Consider the following 17,291-nt stretch of genomic DNA (forward strand, 5'->3'; position numbering starts at 1 on the left):
AATCATTTTTGGTATACATTTCCTTGATAGTGAGATTGAATGATTTTTCATGTTTTCATTAGCACTTCATTTCTTAACACAATGCTTGTATTTAAAGATAGTATATATCCTGTGTTCTTGCTTTCCTTTAAGTAACTGATCAGGTGGCTGGAGCAGGTCAATTTTCAGTTTGCTTCTCTATGGACCAGAATCATTTACATGACTATTTTCTGCAGTCTTACTCAGCAATAAAACTGCTCAAAAACAGTGAAAGGCTAGAAACACTGAAGAATCAGATTACCCTCTAGAGTATGCCAGAAAACATCTAGCATCCTACAGTGCACCCGGCAATCGTTCACTTTTTTTCCTGACAAATAACATGTTTAAAGCTTCTAGCACATTGTCTGGCTCAGAGTGAGAACTTAATAAATTTAATTCTCTTCCATTGAAAGAATGAAAAACAAAGTAATTGAAAACGTATGGCATTTCTGTAGAGCTGCAGTTCTTTGGATAGGATCTGTATCTAGATTTCTAGATCTGGGCTTCCCTGACAGTTCAGTGTTTACCTTTGTTTTCCTTGGGTCTTTCTCAGTGCTTGGGAACATTATTATAGGTAGGTGTTCAGTAATTGTTTGATTGAATGTAACTGTGTTGAAGTATGTTCTAATTCATTCTCCTGTCTGGAAAAACATGTGTATCAGGAGAAAATAGGCTTGTTTGTTTACTTTGTTATTTATCATGTTTTCAGACAGAGATTAGGAAATATATCCTAAACACACAAATGGATAGCCTTGCAAATGACTAGACTGACTGTTTGCTTTCATAGTCCAAATTGTGTGAATATAGCTAAACAGAAATCCTCCTCAGTACTAAGAGCCAATGTGATTTTGTTGTGTGCACTCTCAAGGCGTTATTATGCAGTTCTCTCTGTGAATGGTGTTTTCTACACATGGTAAAGCAGGCTAGCTTATTCAAAGTACGTTAACAGCTGGAATAATCCATTGCTTTAAAAATAATTTTTATCTGCTTTTTAGATTTAGTGTTCAAATATTTTTTCATAAGTAACTGGGGGAAAGAAATACACGGTGGCTACTGTAGCCTGTAAAATGAAGGAGAAGCTTAGCTTTACTGTGGAGTCTGAGCTGGGTGTAACCTAACTAGCTAGAGGATATGCAATTCCTGATTGACAGCAAGACCAGCATTAGGCAGATTTTGTAAGAGAGAGCAGCAGCTCAGAAACCGTGATAAGGGCTCTGTTAGGAAGCACTGCACTCACCACTCATATCTTTAGTTTTTTCATTTTTCTGCCTACTGGATTTGTAAACAAATAGCACAAAACAGTTCCTCTTTTGTTTTTATTAAAGTGATACTGCAATGCAGTTTCAGTCTATCAGCTAGGCAAACATGTCGAAATTTGATATTCTCACTAAATTAGCCAGTTTTTAGCTGTGTTCCATGCTTATCTCTAGACCTTTGTGTATTAAATCCTATCTCGAGCTGTTCTCTTTATAAGCAAGTGTGTTTTGCTTGTGCCTTCCTGTCTTCTTCAGTGAGAAGCTTTATGTAGGTCAGGCTTGGCTTAAGCAGATTTCCTGAACCTGCGTCAGCTTAAGCTGGAGGAATTTTAATAAACCCTCCCCTGTAGGCGTGGGCCTAAATGAGGCTAGCCTAGTTAAGCCTGATCTTTCTCTGTTTGTGAAAAGAGCTGAGCAGAGCTGGAAGCTGCATGGTGGTTTCAGAAACTGCCTACTTAATTTGAAAAGAACAATGGTAGGAAAAGCTAGATCTTCCAATTTTACCTTATCTGAAAAGCTTGATTTGTTAAAGCTTGTGAAGCCATATGTTAAAATTCTGGAAGAACACACTAACAAACATTCAGTGATAGTGGAAAAGAATAGATGTTGGGATATCATAGCAGTTAACTATAATGCAATTGGAGTAGACCGCCCTCCTCGAACAGCGCAGGGCCTACGCACTCTTTACAAAAGGCTCAAAGAATATGCCAAACAGGAGCTATTGCAGCAAAAAGAGACCCAGTCAGACTTCAAAAGCAATATTTCTGAGCCAACCAAGAAAGTTATGGAGATGATTCCCCAGATTTCCAGTTTTTGCCTGGTAAGAGACAGAAACCACATACAAAGGTAAGCTTTATTTTATTTTGTTGTGGAAAATTATGGCGCCTCCTATCTATTGGGCTCTGGCTTAGTTGTGATAGAGATATGCATAGTAAACATCCCCACTACGGGAGTAGTGAATAGATTCTTTGTTTTGCATTCTTAAACAAGAAAAGTGAGGCTATAAGGAATTTTTCTGCTGCATTTGATTTAAGCCACTGTTGATTGTCTTCCCTTCCCCCTTCCCTCCTTCTGTAGTTTCTAAAAAGTAAAGGTTAGGGAGGAATAAATGGGATGTAATTTGTGACATTACCTCATAAACTTTTGAAGCTTTAATATTAATTTATTTAATTAGCTTCTGAGAGGTACCTTTTTCTTATTTCACTTAAGATTACATTTCATTGGATTTTCAGTTTTGTATAAAGTTAGCAGTTTCAGGAGAAATGGGACTCTCGCTTTATTATGAATTTTCATTGTCTACAGTTACTGAATATTAATTGAGCTAAAAACCTAAAATGAACAATTAAGTAAACTTGTTAGTAGCACCATTGCATATGTATATGTTAAGACAGTTTAAATTATTTTTCTAATTTATACTCAAAAGAGACAGGGAAACACAGGAAAAGGTGTTAATGTGTAATTAAGGATTCAGATTACGTAATAAAAGCTTTTGTTGCTTTTATGTATTAATGGTCTAGTTTCACTTTAAGCTCTCCCATAGTGTTTTGCAAGGGTATCAAAATATGAATTGTAATATGTCAGTAAGAGCAACTGGATTAGAAGCAGGTTTTTGGTTGAATTTTGTGCTCTACGTAACCACTTGCCTGGAAATCTTAAAAGACTATTATCTTACTGCTAATTCAGATTTTAACCCCCAGCAAAAGATAAAAATGGCAGCTTCATGCTTTTTCTGAATCATTTGGAGTAATTTAAGCAAACCATAAACTCCTTGCTAGTTGAGAAACCTTTCAAACTTAACTTTACAAAGTTCTTTCCTGTTGGTGAAAGAGTCTTTATATAAGCAAAATGATTAATTGCCTGTGAAATTCCTTTGAAGTTAGGGAAGAAATGGGAAAAACCTTCTTAGTCAAACATATTTGTTATTTTGATAATTTACGAGGATAGTATTTTTGAGCCCAACTTCTTACAATATACTTATTTCTAGTTGATAGCATAGTGAAAGATAACACCAGTGGGAATCCAAGACATGGATACACACTACATTAATTCATGGGGTCACTGCTTAAACTGTTCACTGTGATGACAAATGATTAAATCCCAGTATGGTGAATGTCAAAACCCTTCATAGTGAGACTGCTTTATACTCATTCAATTTTTTTACCTCTTTGAGCCATAAAGAACATTGGCTTTGCATTATAGGTATTAAACTACCTTTTGGCTGTAGGCTTTTATAATTTGAAAACTAAAACTAAATGTAGTTTTATTAAGTTGTGTATTCTAAAAATACAGTAATGTAAAAGAGAAATAATATATAAGATACAAGTATCTGTTTATCTATGTATGGTATATGTGTACATACATACATACAATATAGATACCTACACAATCAGTCTTTTGGGACACCAACATTTCTCTGATAAAATGAGTTAATTGATTTACACATTTCTATGCCTACTGTTGAAACAGTTTTTCAGTTTTTAAATGTAAGAGTATCAGAAATATGCCACTTAAAACATTCGTGTCAGCATGTCTGCACTGCCACTTTCTCCATACTAGTATTTTCATTTAATGTATTTATATATTTAATGTACTTATTTGACATCATCTTGACTCTTAATTATCTTGGAAGTTTATAATTACAGTATCTTAATTATGCTTCTATATAAATATGCCTGTTAATCTCATCAAACTCTTATACTTAATAAGGAAAATGTTACTACATATTTTTTTTTAATGTATTTAAAGCTATGCAACTATTTCATAAGGCTGTTTCTGCAATTCACATTGATTTATGTCTTTATTTTTGCCTCTCTTTAATATCATTATATTTTGTGTTTTTATAACCTATCTGATCCTCAGAATTCATATTCATAAATTTTAAAAGTCCTTTTCTGTTTGATCATTTTTTGTGACTTTTTCTAAGTCATTTTTAGACTTTGTTATGCCTTATTTGTGATGTTTTAAACTAAAATAGCATGGAATATAACAGATATAAGGCATATTTTAAATTTACATGGGAGTATATATCTACGTTTAATTGTGAGTCTTATAGTCTATTATACATACTAATTTGGAAAAGTAATTATGTGGGTTTTTAAAATTTCATTTGTAGCTGTAGTTTTAACTTTTTCCCACTCTAGGATTTAGAGATGTTAGTAAAAGTAAATCTTACTAATTTGAATTACATTTGTATTCCTTTTTTTGCTTTCAAAAATCATAAAATCACAAAGGCAAGATTATAATTTATATAACCTATTATACAAATAGATTTTTCATAACACATTAAATATCTTATTTCATTTGTACCTCTTAGACAAATATCTGATATTTCTGGCAATTTAATGCTATTAGTGACATATGGAGAGTTTAAATTCTTTTCCTTATGTTCTACTTGAACTTGTTCCAGCATTTTAATCACCCATGTGGAATGCATTCTTACCTGTATTACTTATTTATGATTTATAAAATGTTCTTTCAATAATATTAAGTGTAGCATTTCCATTAATGTTCCAATAATCTCTTTCACCTCTATAACTTTTGTTTTTAAGTTAGGCAGAGACATATTTTTAAAAAAACCTAAGAAACATGTATTCTTAATTCACAACTTAATATTATACATGAAATTATTTAAAAACCAACAGAATTTTAAGGAACATTGTGTTTTGTCATAACAAATATTGGTATATCAAAATTTTAATTATGCCAAAACTGTAGTTGCCTCTAATAGGAATGCATGTTTTATGGAAATTTCATGTAAATTTAATAAACTATCAATATATAGAGGCCATTAAAAATTGCATTAAAAACACCATTTCATTTATTCAGTCTTTCAGCATATGACGAGTACCTACTAGATTCCAAGTACTAGTATGATGCTGGGTACTGATGATTCAGTGGTAGATGTAAACCCTTGCTCTTGTACACTTCACCTGGCCACTGGTTAAAAGGCTTAAAGAGCACCTGAGTCATGTGGTTCTGGATAGGTAAGGGGGAAACGCCACTGTATTTGAAATTGGAAAGTTAGGAGAACCCCCTGCTAGTGGAGCATACCCCAAATCATACACAGTCTTGATTTTTTGTGTGTGACAAATGCAGAAATCAGTACCTCTCAGAGACTGCCTTGTGTTGTCCACTGGCCCTCCACTGTCCTCCTTCCAAAGTCATGGACCTCAGTGGTTTTTAGATTAATCAGTTCAGGAGAGCAGAAATAGAAGGTCTAGGACTACCATGTGGGGATAGTGAAGCCCAGAATGAGTTAAATGACTCTTTACAGCATTTAAGAACCTCAGGCTTACAGGGACAATTGATAGCTCTTTGAGAGTGTTAAAAATGCCACTTCTTTTTTATTTACCTCCATAGCCTTGTTTAGTATTTGTAATTTACTATTCTTTCAAGAGCCCAATTTTAAAGTTAAGGATAGGGGAGAGCCATATATATATATATATATATATATATATAATGAGTATATATATATATATATAAAATAATTAAAATCCCAGCCTTAGTCACTTCATTATTCCAAGGATTAAAAAATATTTTTAGTTTCATAATTTGCTTTTTACCTTGATAATTTGATGTATATTAAATATGAAATTATGTTTTAAAATGTTCTTGTCTTCATTTGATTTACATTTTATAATGGTTTTTTGTGTGCTGTAGTGCAAACTTGGATGAGGAAGCACAGGCTGGTACCAGTTCACTACAGGTAATGTTGGACCGCCATCCAGTTGCTATTACAGTGGAGGTGAAGCAAGAAGAAGACATTAAGCCCCCTCCTCCGCTGGTTTTAAATTCTCAACAGAGTGATACTTTAGAGCAAAGAGAAGAACAGGAATTAGTGCGTGTAATGGAAAGATCTTTGTCACCATCACTTTCCTCTGTTGATATGAGAATGACATCGTCTCCATCTTCTATCCCAAGGAGAGATGATTTTTTTCGGCATGAGAGTGGAGAAAATTTTAGGTCACAATTAGGGTATGATCCTCAGATTCTACAAATGCTGAAAGAGGAGCATCAGATAATTTTAGAAAATCAAAAAAGTTTTGGATTATATGTTCAGGAGAAGAGGGATGGATTGAAAAGAAGGCAGCAGCTAGAGGAAGAGCTGCTAAGAGCAAAAATTGAAGTTGAGAAGCTGAAAGCAATTCGACTACGGCATGATCTACCTGAATATAATAGTCTCTGAGATTTTTTTTCAGTCTTGCAATTTGATTAATTTTGGCCTGGTTAGTTTCATTTGGGAATATCCTGAAGCAGAGTACATATTCTTAAAACATATTGTTAATCTCTGTTATGAAAAAAGCTTTTTTGACATGATTTTCTGATTATTTAATTTTCCTTTGAGATATAGTAAAACTGATGGCATGCTTATAAATTTTTTGTCTTCCTGGGCTTTACAAAAGATGTTTTATTTTGATTATTAACATATATAAATGCATATGTATATACATAAATATTCTTTCAAAGTTCTGAATCTTCAACATTTTTAATTAACACTTTGAAAGCTGTATGTAGTTCAAGCTGTTTATTAATAAGTTAGTTTAATTTAGAAGCAATACTAGCTTCATAGAAGCTTGTCTATATGACACTGATTTTTATGCTTTCATTCTTTGAAGGAATAAGTTCTAGAATTTTAGGGACTAAAATGTTAGGGACTAGAATTTTAGGGACTAAAATAGAAGGTATTTGGAGAACACTTTTCCCATCTCAATTTAAGGGTAATAAAACTGAGGGCAAGGGAAAACTCAGTGATTTACTTGGTTTAGCCAAGCTCTTTATGGCATAGCAAGGACCAGCACTCGGTTTTTGTTTCTCTGTAATTTTCCCCCCCCTACGGTTTCATAGAAGAAAAAATCCGCTAAAGTATCCTACATGGTAAAAAATTAGAAACATTTATTTCATTAAAATTGTCTTTAAAAATTGGTGGATTGTGAAATCAGGGGGATTGTGTCAATTACTCCCATCCTCCTTTTTTTTTGTTGTTCTGCAAAATAAGATATACTGTTGGAGCTGTTACATATTGAGGTGGCCAAAAAAGGTAGTTTGATTAGTGAATATGTTGTACAGTAAATATGTTTTTTATTTTTACTTAAAACCAAAATAACTTTTTGGCCAATCCAGTATGTTGACTCTGAGATTTAATATGTTGATTCATTTTGAATGTCTTAGTCTGAAAAAGATTTCTTTCACAGTAAAATCACAGTAAACTTTAATGAACAAAATTAAAATTTTACTTACAATAAAAATAGCAAAACATTGTATGTGTATAACTTATGATATCTGTAGTCTTATGTTTCTGTAAATATTACTATTTTAGTATTTGTGGAAATAAATAAAACCTTGATTCTTAAAGCACACATACACATTTTGTTAAATCTTTAATATGTGTACTACTTAAGGATTTCTATTTTGGCTAGGGGTTTGTTGAGGAAGGCTATTTTAAGCTAAGCTTTAGAATGGGGTAGGTTGGATTTCAACACTTTTGGGGGAAAAGGCTGTTTATGTCAGAGTGAGCAGCATGAAGAAAGGCATAGAAGAAGAGAAAAAGTGGGTCAGAGCGTATAAGCCCAAATACAGTGCTAAGCCAGGTGGTTTTTAAGTGATTTTAAGTGAACACAGAGCCAGTTAGGGCTGTGATAGTCTGGATGAGGACATATACCTTGACTAATTGGGGTTAGCTACTTTTCAGCTCTAGCAGAATTTTTATATGCAGAAATAAGCAAGAAATCTGCATTTTTGAGACATTTTTATATTTAAAATATTTACAAATAATTTAAATGTTTAATAAATACATAAAACATGTGAGTGGGCCTCATTCAGCCATTGGGTTTCTGGCTCCTGGCCTTTGGTGTAGACCAGTGGTTCACCAAGAGTGCATCTTGACCAGCAGCATCAGTATCACTTAAGAACTTGAGAGAAATGTAAATCCGTTCCTTTTGGATCAGCGACTCAAAGGGCAGAGTCCAGCAGTTTGTTTTAATAAGCTCTCTAGAGATTTCTGATGCAAGCTATAAAGCCATTCAAAGAACCGCTGGAACAGAGTATTTTGAAACCTAACATGATGCATAAATCATTAGAATTTCAAAAATTTTTGTTGAAGAGTGGGTGAAGGTAAACTGAGGGATATCATTTTGGAAGTTGGAAACTGGTGCTAGATTACGGATTACATTAAAAGCTGTTTTAAGGAATCAAATGTGATTGTATAATGGGAAACCTTGTAAGGCTTTTGACTAGGGGCATATGCCTTAAGCTCTGTCTTAATGTCATAATAACAGCATTTCAGAGTGGGCATTGTAGTGAGGAGATGAAATCCAAAATTTAAGTTATGGCTACAGGAATAGAAAGAAAGTAAATAAAATAGACCCTTACGGTACTGTTTGAGCCTGTTGACTGCTTAATTTCATTGGCTTTTATATCTGCTATTAGAGTTAAATATTACAAAAATGTCTTGAATGTATAATGTGATATATCCTTTTGACAATTTCATCTTTTTTAATCTGCTCTCTGACTTTTCTTTCAGTCCAAAGACTTTAAAATTCTTATTTGAGGTAATGTTTTTACAGTATAATTGTCGTAAGTCTTTACAGTAGTAAGCTTTAACTTTTTGAAATTATTGAAAGCAAGTTACCATACAAAATGTAATAATTCATATTATAATCTTAGCATGGTACTACTCAGAATTGTTAATGAATGTTCAATTAGAATGCTAACTTTGTACAGCTAAATCAGAGTTTTCCAAATTGTTCTGTGGAATAGTCATTCTATGACATGTCTTTATTAGCAAAGTAACATGTTCAAAAAAAGTACAATATACATTTTTTTTGGTGATTAGATTCTAAAATAAGTGTGGAAGGTAAAAACATAGACTATACAAAATCGTCCTTGAATATTTTTTTTGCTGCCGAGAAAACGTAGTCTGCTTCAGTAAGATTTTTCACCAGTGGTGTTCAAGATTGTTGTTTCGTTGCTGATATCATGTGACAAATGTGTTAGCGTTTAGGGCCGAATAGAATAGAAAACCTTAGTTTTACATATTTTTAAACACCAGCATTCCACTCATTGCAGTTGAGTTCACTGTAGCAGTTTTTCTGAATCACTGTTGTTTAATTTTAATCTGCAAAACTTAAAGTGAATGTGATTCTGCTTCATTTTTATTGCTCCACCTCCTCACCCCAGCAACTATAGTTAGCATAGGATAGTTTTTTGAAAAATTCTGTGTGAAAAAGACTTGTTTAACTACTGAACTGGTTTTGGAGGCTGCTTATTATTATCTTGCAGAGTATCTTAGGGAAATTCTGAGCTAAAGCTTTTTTCTTTTCCTTTCTGTATTGAGAATTTTTTGAGTTTTTGGCTACTTACCAACTTACATTCACAGTTTTTGCTGAGGACAAGTTTCACTAAGGGGCATATGTAAGGGCAAATTCTATTAGTGCAAATAGAATAGAACTGAAGCCCCCTGACATCTTACATACTACAGAGAACTGTTTGGGGCCATGAGCTTTACTTATGAAATGTAATGCTGGGAAAACATAGAAAAGAGTGATTTTATTTTTTAAATGTAGACTTGGTTCTGTATAAATACATTAAATTTGAAAAATATACTAAGTCATAAGACTGTTTCATCCAATATATTAGTAATTTAGATAGTGCATACGTTATTCTTGTCATCTTGTCTTTTCTTACTCATTGGAACTCAAATGGGTATGTTGGTTTTTTTTTTAACAACTTATCACTTTATAAAACTAGGTATGATTTATAATAGCACCCTGAAAAAGTTTATGAAGTTCTTTCATTTCTAACAAATGCCAGATTTCTTAAAATACTCAAATATATTTCTCTTTTGTGTAATGAGACATCAACTTGGTGTAATTTAATTTTGAAAGATTGATTCTACCTTGTTGCATCATTACTTACATGAAACTGTTTAAAATATGAATTATTTTTCATGTGCCTTCTTTTAGAATAATGTCAAGTTTTAACTGAGTGTGGTAAATTGTAATTAAAATATACTATAGATGATAGTGGTTAAATGGTTTGTTAACACATGTTCTTTTAAATACATGGTTATACATTGTATTGACTTGTGTACACTTTTTGTGTGCCATAAGTCAAAGAATTCAGTACTACACAGGTAAAATTTTTTGATGAGACATAATTGAAATACTGACATTTTTTTAGGTGATTGTGCCAGTGGTTGGTGGTGGTTTAGTTGCTAAGTCAGGTCCGACTCCTGTGACCCCGTGGAGAGAGGAGCCTGGCAGGATATAGTGCACGGGATTCTCCAGGCTGGAGTGGGTTGTCATTTCCTTCTCCAGGGAATCTTCCCAACCCAGGGATTGAACCTGGGTCTCCTGAATTGTTGGTACATTCTTTTCCAACTGAGCTACAAGGGAAGCCCTTGTGCCAGTATAGTTGCCAAATATACCATGTCTAAATTTCATAGTGTATTTATTTTTTTCAATTGTTAAGATTCACAGATTTTCAAAATCAATTGAACATTTGATGGTGACTTTGATTGTAAATAGTAAAAGTAATTAGATGAAATATGGTTGTAATACTTAACAAAGAGAAAAGAGCAAATTTTTAAAATATGCAACCTAATTAAACATTAATAGTCATACCAGATCTTTGTATATGATTTTGAGAAATTGGTCCCATATTTTTTATATATCTTCTATAAGTTGTTTTCACTAAAAATAGCAGCTATGATGTGAACTTATATTATTTATCTTTAGTTTTCAGTTCCTTTGTAAATAGTGGAAAGCAAAGTTAATAAATAGATAAATAAAAATGTTGCCCAAATTATCCCACACTTAACTAACATGGATATATCATTAGACTTGAACTTATCACATAGTTATCCATCTATATCCATCCATAAATTCTTTTTTTTTTCTTTTAAGGAAAACTTATTTTAAAACAAGTTGCAGAATTAAAATACTTTACCCATAAGCACTTCAGCATGAGGATTATGAACTGGAGTTCAATATTTATTTGTGTGTGTATGATGTTTTTAAGTAAGATTTGCAAACAGTGAAATCTTAAATACACCATTTGATGAGTTTTGACAAATTACACCTGTGTAGCTTAAACCCATTTCAAGATTTAAAAGGTTATCACCCTATTCTTTGCCAAGATCAAGTATAAAAAGTTATCACCCTAGAATGTGCTCTCCTGCCCCTTCCTAACCAATCCACTGGCACCTCAGGCAACCATTATTCTAATTTAAAAAAAAAATAGATAAATTTTTCTTGTTCTAGAACTTAATATTACTGAGGTCAAACAGTGTGGACTCTTTGTTTCTGTTTTCTTTCATCCATCTTAATGTTTTTAATATTCATCATCCTTTTATCAGTAGTTCATTGCTTTTTTTTGTTGCTGAGTAGTATTCCATTTTATAAATACACCACAGTTTGTTTATCCTTTATCTTTTTTAAAAAATTCTTTTTATTTGTCTAATGAATTTATTTGGCTGTACCAGGTCTTAGTTGAGGCATATGGGATCTTAGGTCCCTGACCAGGGATCGAACCCAGGCCCCCTGCATTGGGAACATGGAGTCTTAGCCACTGGATTACCAGGAGAGTCCCCATCCATTATCTTTTGATGGACTTCTGGCCTTTTCCCAGATTTTGGTTGTTTTGTATATTCTCATATAAGTGTGTCATGAACTTAATGCTGGCTTAGGGAAGATATATGTTTAACTTTTTAAGAAACTGCCAGACCTTTTCTCAAAGTGATTGTACCATTTTACACTTCCATCAACAGTGTATGGATTATTTTTTAAAATAAAGTTTGCATGTTTATTGATTGGAATGTCAGAACTGAAATTGATGAATAAATTTTTTATATTTAAATGAATTAAAAATGTTGGGCAGATAGTTTAAATATCTGGGAATATTGTAGTTTGTTGATTTTTTTTTTCTGTTTTAGCACTAATTGCATATATGCTTTGTCATGAAGAATTGAGAAATATGATGAAATGTATAGTTCCTGCCATCCTCAAAGTATCATTCTGAAAATGATCTTTAATGCAAAGAAATATCTTTTAGGTTTATTTTTTACATAATGATACTTGCAGTTAGTTGACATTCAGTCTGTTTTGTTAGGTAAAGAAAACTATGGATGTTTACCAGTTTGAAGAATTTGTGTATTCATGTTTGCATATTTTTTAGTGTAATAAAAACCATATCTTTCAAATCTCACATTTATATTGCAGTTATATGTTAATGCATATTAAAAGTTCTGATAGCTTTTGGTAATTTTGAAACTCAAAAAATATGGTTTGTAAGAGTATTTATATTTTTTGTTGAATTTGATGATATGAGACATTTTAAATTCCATTTACTCCATTAAAAACAATGTATATATTTAGAATTATCAAAAGAATATTAAAGGTTTGGGTTTATGGAATGTATAATTAAGCCACGTAATCTTAGAGTTACTATGCTTAGGACTCATCCATTAAGATGATAATATCCACTATTAATATTTAAATGACCATGTCTCTGCCTTCCTCTTTTGTCAAAGCATGGTTTTAAGCATTCTTACCCTGTGAATTACCTTGTGAATCTTGCTCTACACATTCGAGCCTCTGGCTTATGAAGACTATTTTTGGCATTGATTTGGAAAGCACATTACAGGGTGAAGGGAGAAGTAGATCAGAACCAAGTTTAGAAATAAAAACGAATAGCATGCGTGCTCAGTTGCTTCAGCTGTGTCTGACTCTTTTCCAGTCCTATGGGCTATAGGCATTCAGACTCCTCTGTCCACGAGATTCTCCAGGCAAGAATATTGGACTGTGTTGCCATGCCTTCCTCCAGGAGATCTTCCTGACCTGGGGATCAAACCCATGTCTCCTTCATCTCCTGCATTGCAAGCAAATTCTTTACTCACTGAGCCACCTGAGAAGCCTGGGAAAAATTATAGGTTAGAGCGGAATTGTTAGTGGTGGTTAGTCTGGAATGTAGCAAATTAGTCATTATTTTATATGTTACAAGTAGTCTAGATAAAGGAAGTTATGCTCCTAATATGTTTAATTCCTAATACCTTCATTCTGCTTTTTTGCAGTCATTTTCCTTTGCCTCCTCTATGTGTTAGTCCTTCTCAGTTGTGTTTGACTCTTTGCAAACCCGTGGACTGTAGCCCACCAGCCTGCTCTGTCCATGGGATTCTCCAGGCAAGAGTACTGGAGCAGGTAGCCAGTCCTTTCTCCTGCCCTATGCCTCCATTTAAAATGGGACTAAATGGGAAAGGGACAAGTGCACGATGATGATGATGGTCGTCAGCATTTGGAGAGCGCTTACTGCATGGCAAAGACTGTTCTAAGCATTTTACATGTATTAGCTAGTCTAATGCAACAGCTCTGTGATGTAGGTATTAGTATTGCATTCATTTGACAATTTATAAGCACAGGGGTGAGTAACTTGTGCAGGGTCATGTTGCTGGTTAGGGCAGACTCAAGCTTCAAGTGCAACCAGTCTGGCTCCAGAGTTCATGCTTTTATTCCTTATCCTTTCTTTCCTGCAAAAGAAAGGCTGTATCTAAATCTGAGACTCTTATGTTATTTCAGTTAGTATAAGGAATTCTGAATTCTTAGAATTCAACTACTGTCTTTTATTCTAGTTAGTTTTTTTTTTTTTTGCAGGGGCAGGTTTGGACATAACAGGCAGCTCTCCTGGGAATACAACAGGATATTTGACTCTTAAGATATCTTTCCCAGCCATTTTTGATGAAGACAGGCTTTTTGTCCCTTCTTTAATAGCAATCCTGAGGAATTGCATTTTTCTCTTAACCAAGTGAAAATCAAGAACAAATTTGAAAAATACAGAAAGCTGCTGTCAGTCTTCCATTCAGTGCACAGTGACTGCTACTAGTAGAAATAGTGTATAAAGAAACTAAAATTGTCTAAACTTGCACACCACAACATTTTTTAGAATTCAAAAACTGATCAAAGCATCCCATCTTTCATTAATGCTAAAACCCTCAAAACTTTATCTGGAAAAATTAAAACAACAAAAATAACACATGACAACTAACATCTAAAAACTGGTATCTTTTTGACTAATGGAGTAATACAGTCTTCATATTTTAGCAAAATTTGATTTAGCAAAACTATTTGGTAGAAATTATGATTATGAAAGAATTTATGTTGGCAAAAATTAAAATACATAAAGAAGTGATAAATCTTTCTTATAACATTTACTTGGAAAATAATCCTGAATGTATAGTGTGTACAACTATGCAGCTGAGTTCAAAGTTAATTTCTAAGGCTACTTTCTCATGAAAATTAGTGTTAAGGTAATTCTATTTTAATATCTTTATAAACATGAAGTAAAAATGTGCCTAGAATAATAATGGCAGTTTTGAAAACTCCCTGTTACGGGAATATGGTGATGACCAAGATCCAAAGTGGCCCTCCTCTCAACACTTTACAGTTTTGTGGGAAAGGCTGACATTAAATAATTTGTCACATAATTGCTGAGTTTATGCTGAGATAACACAACTTGATGTAGTTTTGCAGTCAGGGAAATTTAAACTGTATGGAAGGGTGACTAGAAATTAATTTAGATAAGCATGTTGAAGGAAGAGAAGTAGAAGGAACTTTGGCTGGAAGTAATGTTTTCTTCAAGACCTTTAAGACAAGTAGATGATTAGATTCACATTTAAAAACTCATGTGTGTAAGCTCAGTCACTCAAACTTGTGAGACTCCTCAGTCCATGAAATTTTCCAGGCAAGAATCTTGGAGTTGCCATTTCCCTCTCCAGGGCATCTTCTCAACCCAGGGATTGAACATGTGTCTCCTGCATTGGCAGGCAGATTCTTTACTACCGCACTACTTTGGAAGCCCACATTTAAAAATAAATACAGTATATATGGAAAATGGCTTTGGGTGTAGGGGTGGCAAGAGAAGACTTCAATAGAACTGTTGAGAAGACCCTGCAATATTTCCGTAGTCCAGAGATGATTATTTGGAAAGAGTAAGGACAATGCAGAAGGCGAATAGTACACAGCTTTGAGAACCATGAAGAGGGTAGAATCATGTGGATTTTGTGGTTGATTGGCTCAGGAACTGAGAAAATGAATGCCCTGGATGATTACCAGTTTCTTGGCTTCTTTCACTGAGAAATGGAAAAACTGAAAGAGGAGCAATTTTTGAAGAGAAGATAAGTGGACCTGGTGAGTTTGTGACATTTATGAGACATTCATGTAGACCCAACTGCATGTACTGGTATATATACAAATCTAGAGTTATGATCTGGGCTAGAGAAAAAAATATAACTTAGTATAGTAATGGTATTGAAGCCTTGGGAGCTAATTTAAGGAGATTTGGTACATAGCGAGGGGAGGCAGGCTTAGAACTCAGGGCTGAAGAACTCCAGTAAACAAAGGTTAGACAGGAAGTAAGAACTGGCAAAGATGATTAAGAAATAGCAATCAAGGAAGAGGAAAATTTGAAGTGTGTTAGAAGCTATAAAAATAGAATTCAGTATTTCAGGAAGAAATGGTCAACATTATCCAATACTTTCAGGAACTTTGGTCAGGACTAAAAAGTAAAGAGCTCCTTTTTTGTGTGTGGTTTCTTATTTCTTTTTTTTTTTTAAATATATATTTATTTATTTTAATTGGAGGCTAATTACTTTACAATATTGTAGTGGTTTAGCCATACATTGACATGGATCCGCCACAGGTGTACATGTGTTCCCCATCCTGAACGCCCCTCCTACCTTCCTCCCCATCCTATCCCTCTGGGTCATCCCAGTGCACCAGCCCCGAGCACCCTGTCTCATGCATCGAACCTGGACTTAGTGGCCTTTAACACAGCAACTTTGGGGCAGGCCCGACTGGGAGCCAAGTTGGTGAAGTTGCGAATTTGAAGAAACCGAGGGAGTAAGTGGTTATTCATATGATTATAGTGGAAACAGTGGGGACAGGCAACTCTTTCAGGCAATGTAAGTTCCCTTTTTATGCATGTGTTCTAGTTTATCCCTGAACATACACATGACAGAATAACTTTATTTTTCCATGCTATGGCCTTTTCCTGTGATTTACTGTGGGGAAAGGATTTTAGTAGGGGGAAGTCAGTGATCTTTTTAAGAGCTCTTTCTTACCCCTAAAATAATGCACTGGTTCTCCCTCCAATCCCATAGTTTCTTATTAAAAAAAGAATCAGCCTTTTGACCTGTTAATAAAACATAATCATTTATTGAGTTACAGTATAATGTTAAATAATTTCTAATGAGTGGGCTTATGTCGACCTGGCACATTTTAATCTGTTAAATTATATGTGTTGCCAAAACATATGGCTTTCTTTTTTTTTTAGGAGGGAGGGATAGAGAAGAGTGTTTAAATAATCTGTGCCTATTTAAAATTTCACAAATTATTTGAAATTTTATTATAATAAAAGGTGTAGTGAATTCCTTATATTAAAGAGGATATAAATGGATTCTTGATTCTTCTAGCACATTCAACACTTACTAAGTATTCGCCTTTTACATATTAAAATACAATAGTATTTTAATTTTTAAAATTTTTAGTTTTTTTATTCATTTAATTTTGGTTGTACTGGGTCTTCGTTGCTGTGCACAGGCGTTCTCTAGTTGTGGTGAGCAGAGGCTACTCTTGCCCTGCGAGGCTTCTCACTGCGGTGGCTTCTTCTGTTGCCAGTGCAGGCGGTAGGCATGCGGACCTCAGTAGTTGCAGTGTGCTGGCTCTAGAGCTTGAATTCAGTAGTTGTGGCACAGGGGCTTGGTTGCTTCACGGCATGTGGAATCTTCCTGGACCAGGAATCAAACCCTTGTCCCTAGCTTTGGCAGGTGGATTCTTATCCGCTGCGTCACCAGGAAAGTCCTTTACTTTAATTTTGACATAATTTCTTACTAATTCAAGTTCTCTTTAGTGCCTGTTTTCTACTTATAGATTTCACTGAAATTTTGCAATAAGAGTTCAAGTTTAGACTGCATTTTGGGCAATCTGTAAATTGTTGGATGAATGAATGTTGAGGGTTTTCAGATCAGAT

The 17,291-nt window shown here is 33.9% G+C and overlaps 2 protein-coding genes across 4 annotated transcripts in view; both read left to right on the forward strand.

The window, feature by feature from the left end:
* The window catches only part of RAD54B (RAD54 homolog B), a 113,451-nt gene that overhangs the window by 44,525 nt on the left and 51,635 nt on the right, over positions 1-17,291 (forward strand). The gene's annotated exons all lie outside the window — the stretch shown is intronic.
* On the forward strand, positions 1,614-9,872 carry FSBP (fibrinogen silencer binding protein). Its single transcript, XM_055546653.1, has 2 exons — positions 1,614-2,120; positions 5,934-9,872. The coding sequence occupies exons 1-2, from the start codon at positions 1,747-1,749 to the stop codon at positions 6,457-6,459; spliced, it is 900 nt and encodes a 299-aa protein (XP_055402628.1). The 5' UTR covers positions 1,614-1,746; the 3' UTR covers positions 6,460-9,872.

The sequence above is a fragment of the Bubalus kerabau genome, chromosome 14 (assembly GCF_029407905.1).
Source record: "Bubalus kerabau isolate K-KA32 ecotype Philippines breed swamp buffalo chromosome 14, PCC_UOA_SB_1v2, whole genome shotgun sequence".
Lineage (NCBI taxonomy): Eukaryota > Metazoa > Chordata > Mammalia > Artiodactyla > Bovidae > Bubalus > Bubalus kerabau.

Coding starts and splice junctions, on each gene's coding strand:
- FSBP (XM_055546653.1), top strand. CDS start 1,747: ATGGTAGGAAAAGCTAGATCTTCCAATTTTACCTTATCTGAAAAGCTT. Junction 2,121..5,933: donor GACAGAAACCACATACAAAG/GTAAGCTTTATT, acceptor TGTGTGCTGTAG/TGCAAACTTGGATGAGGAAG.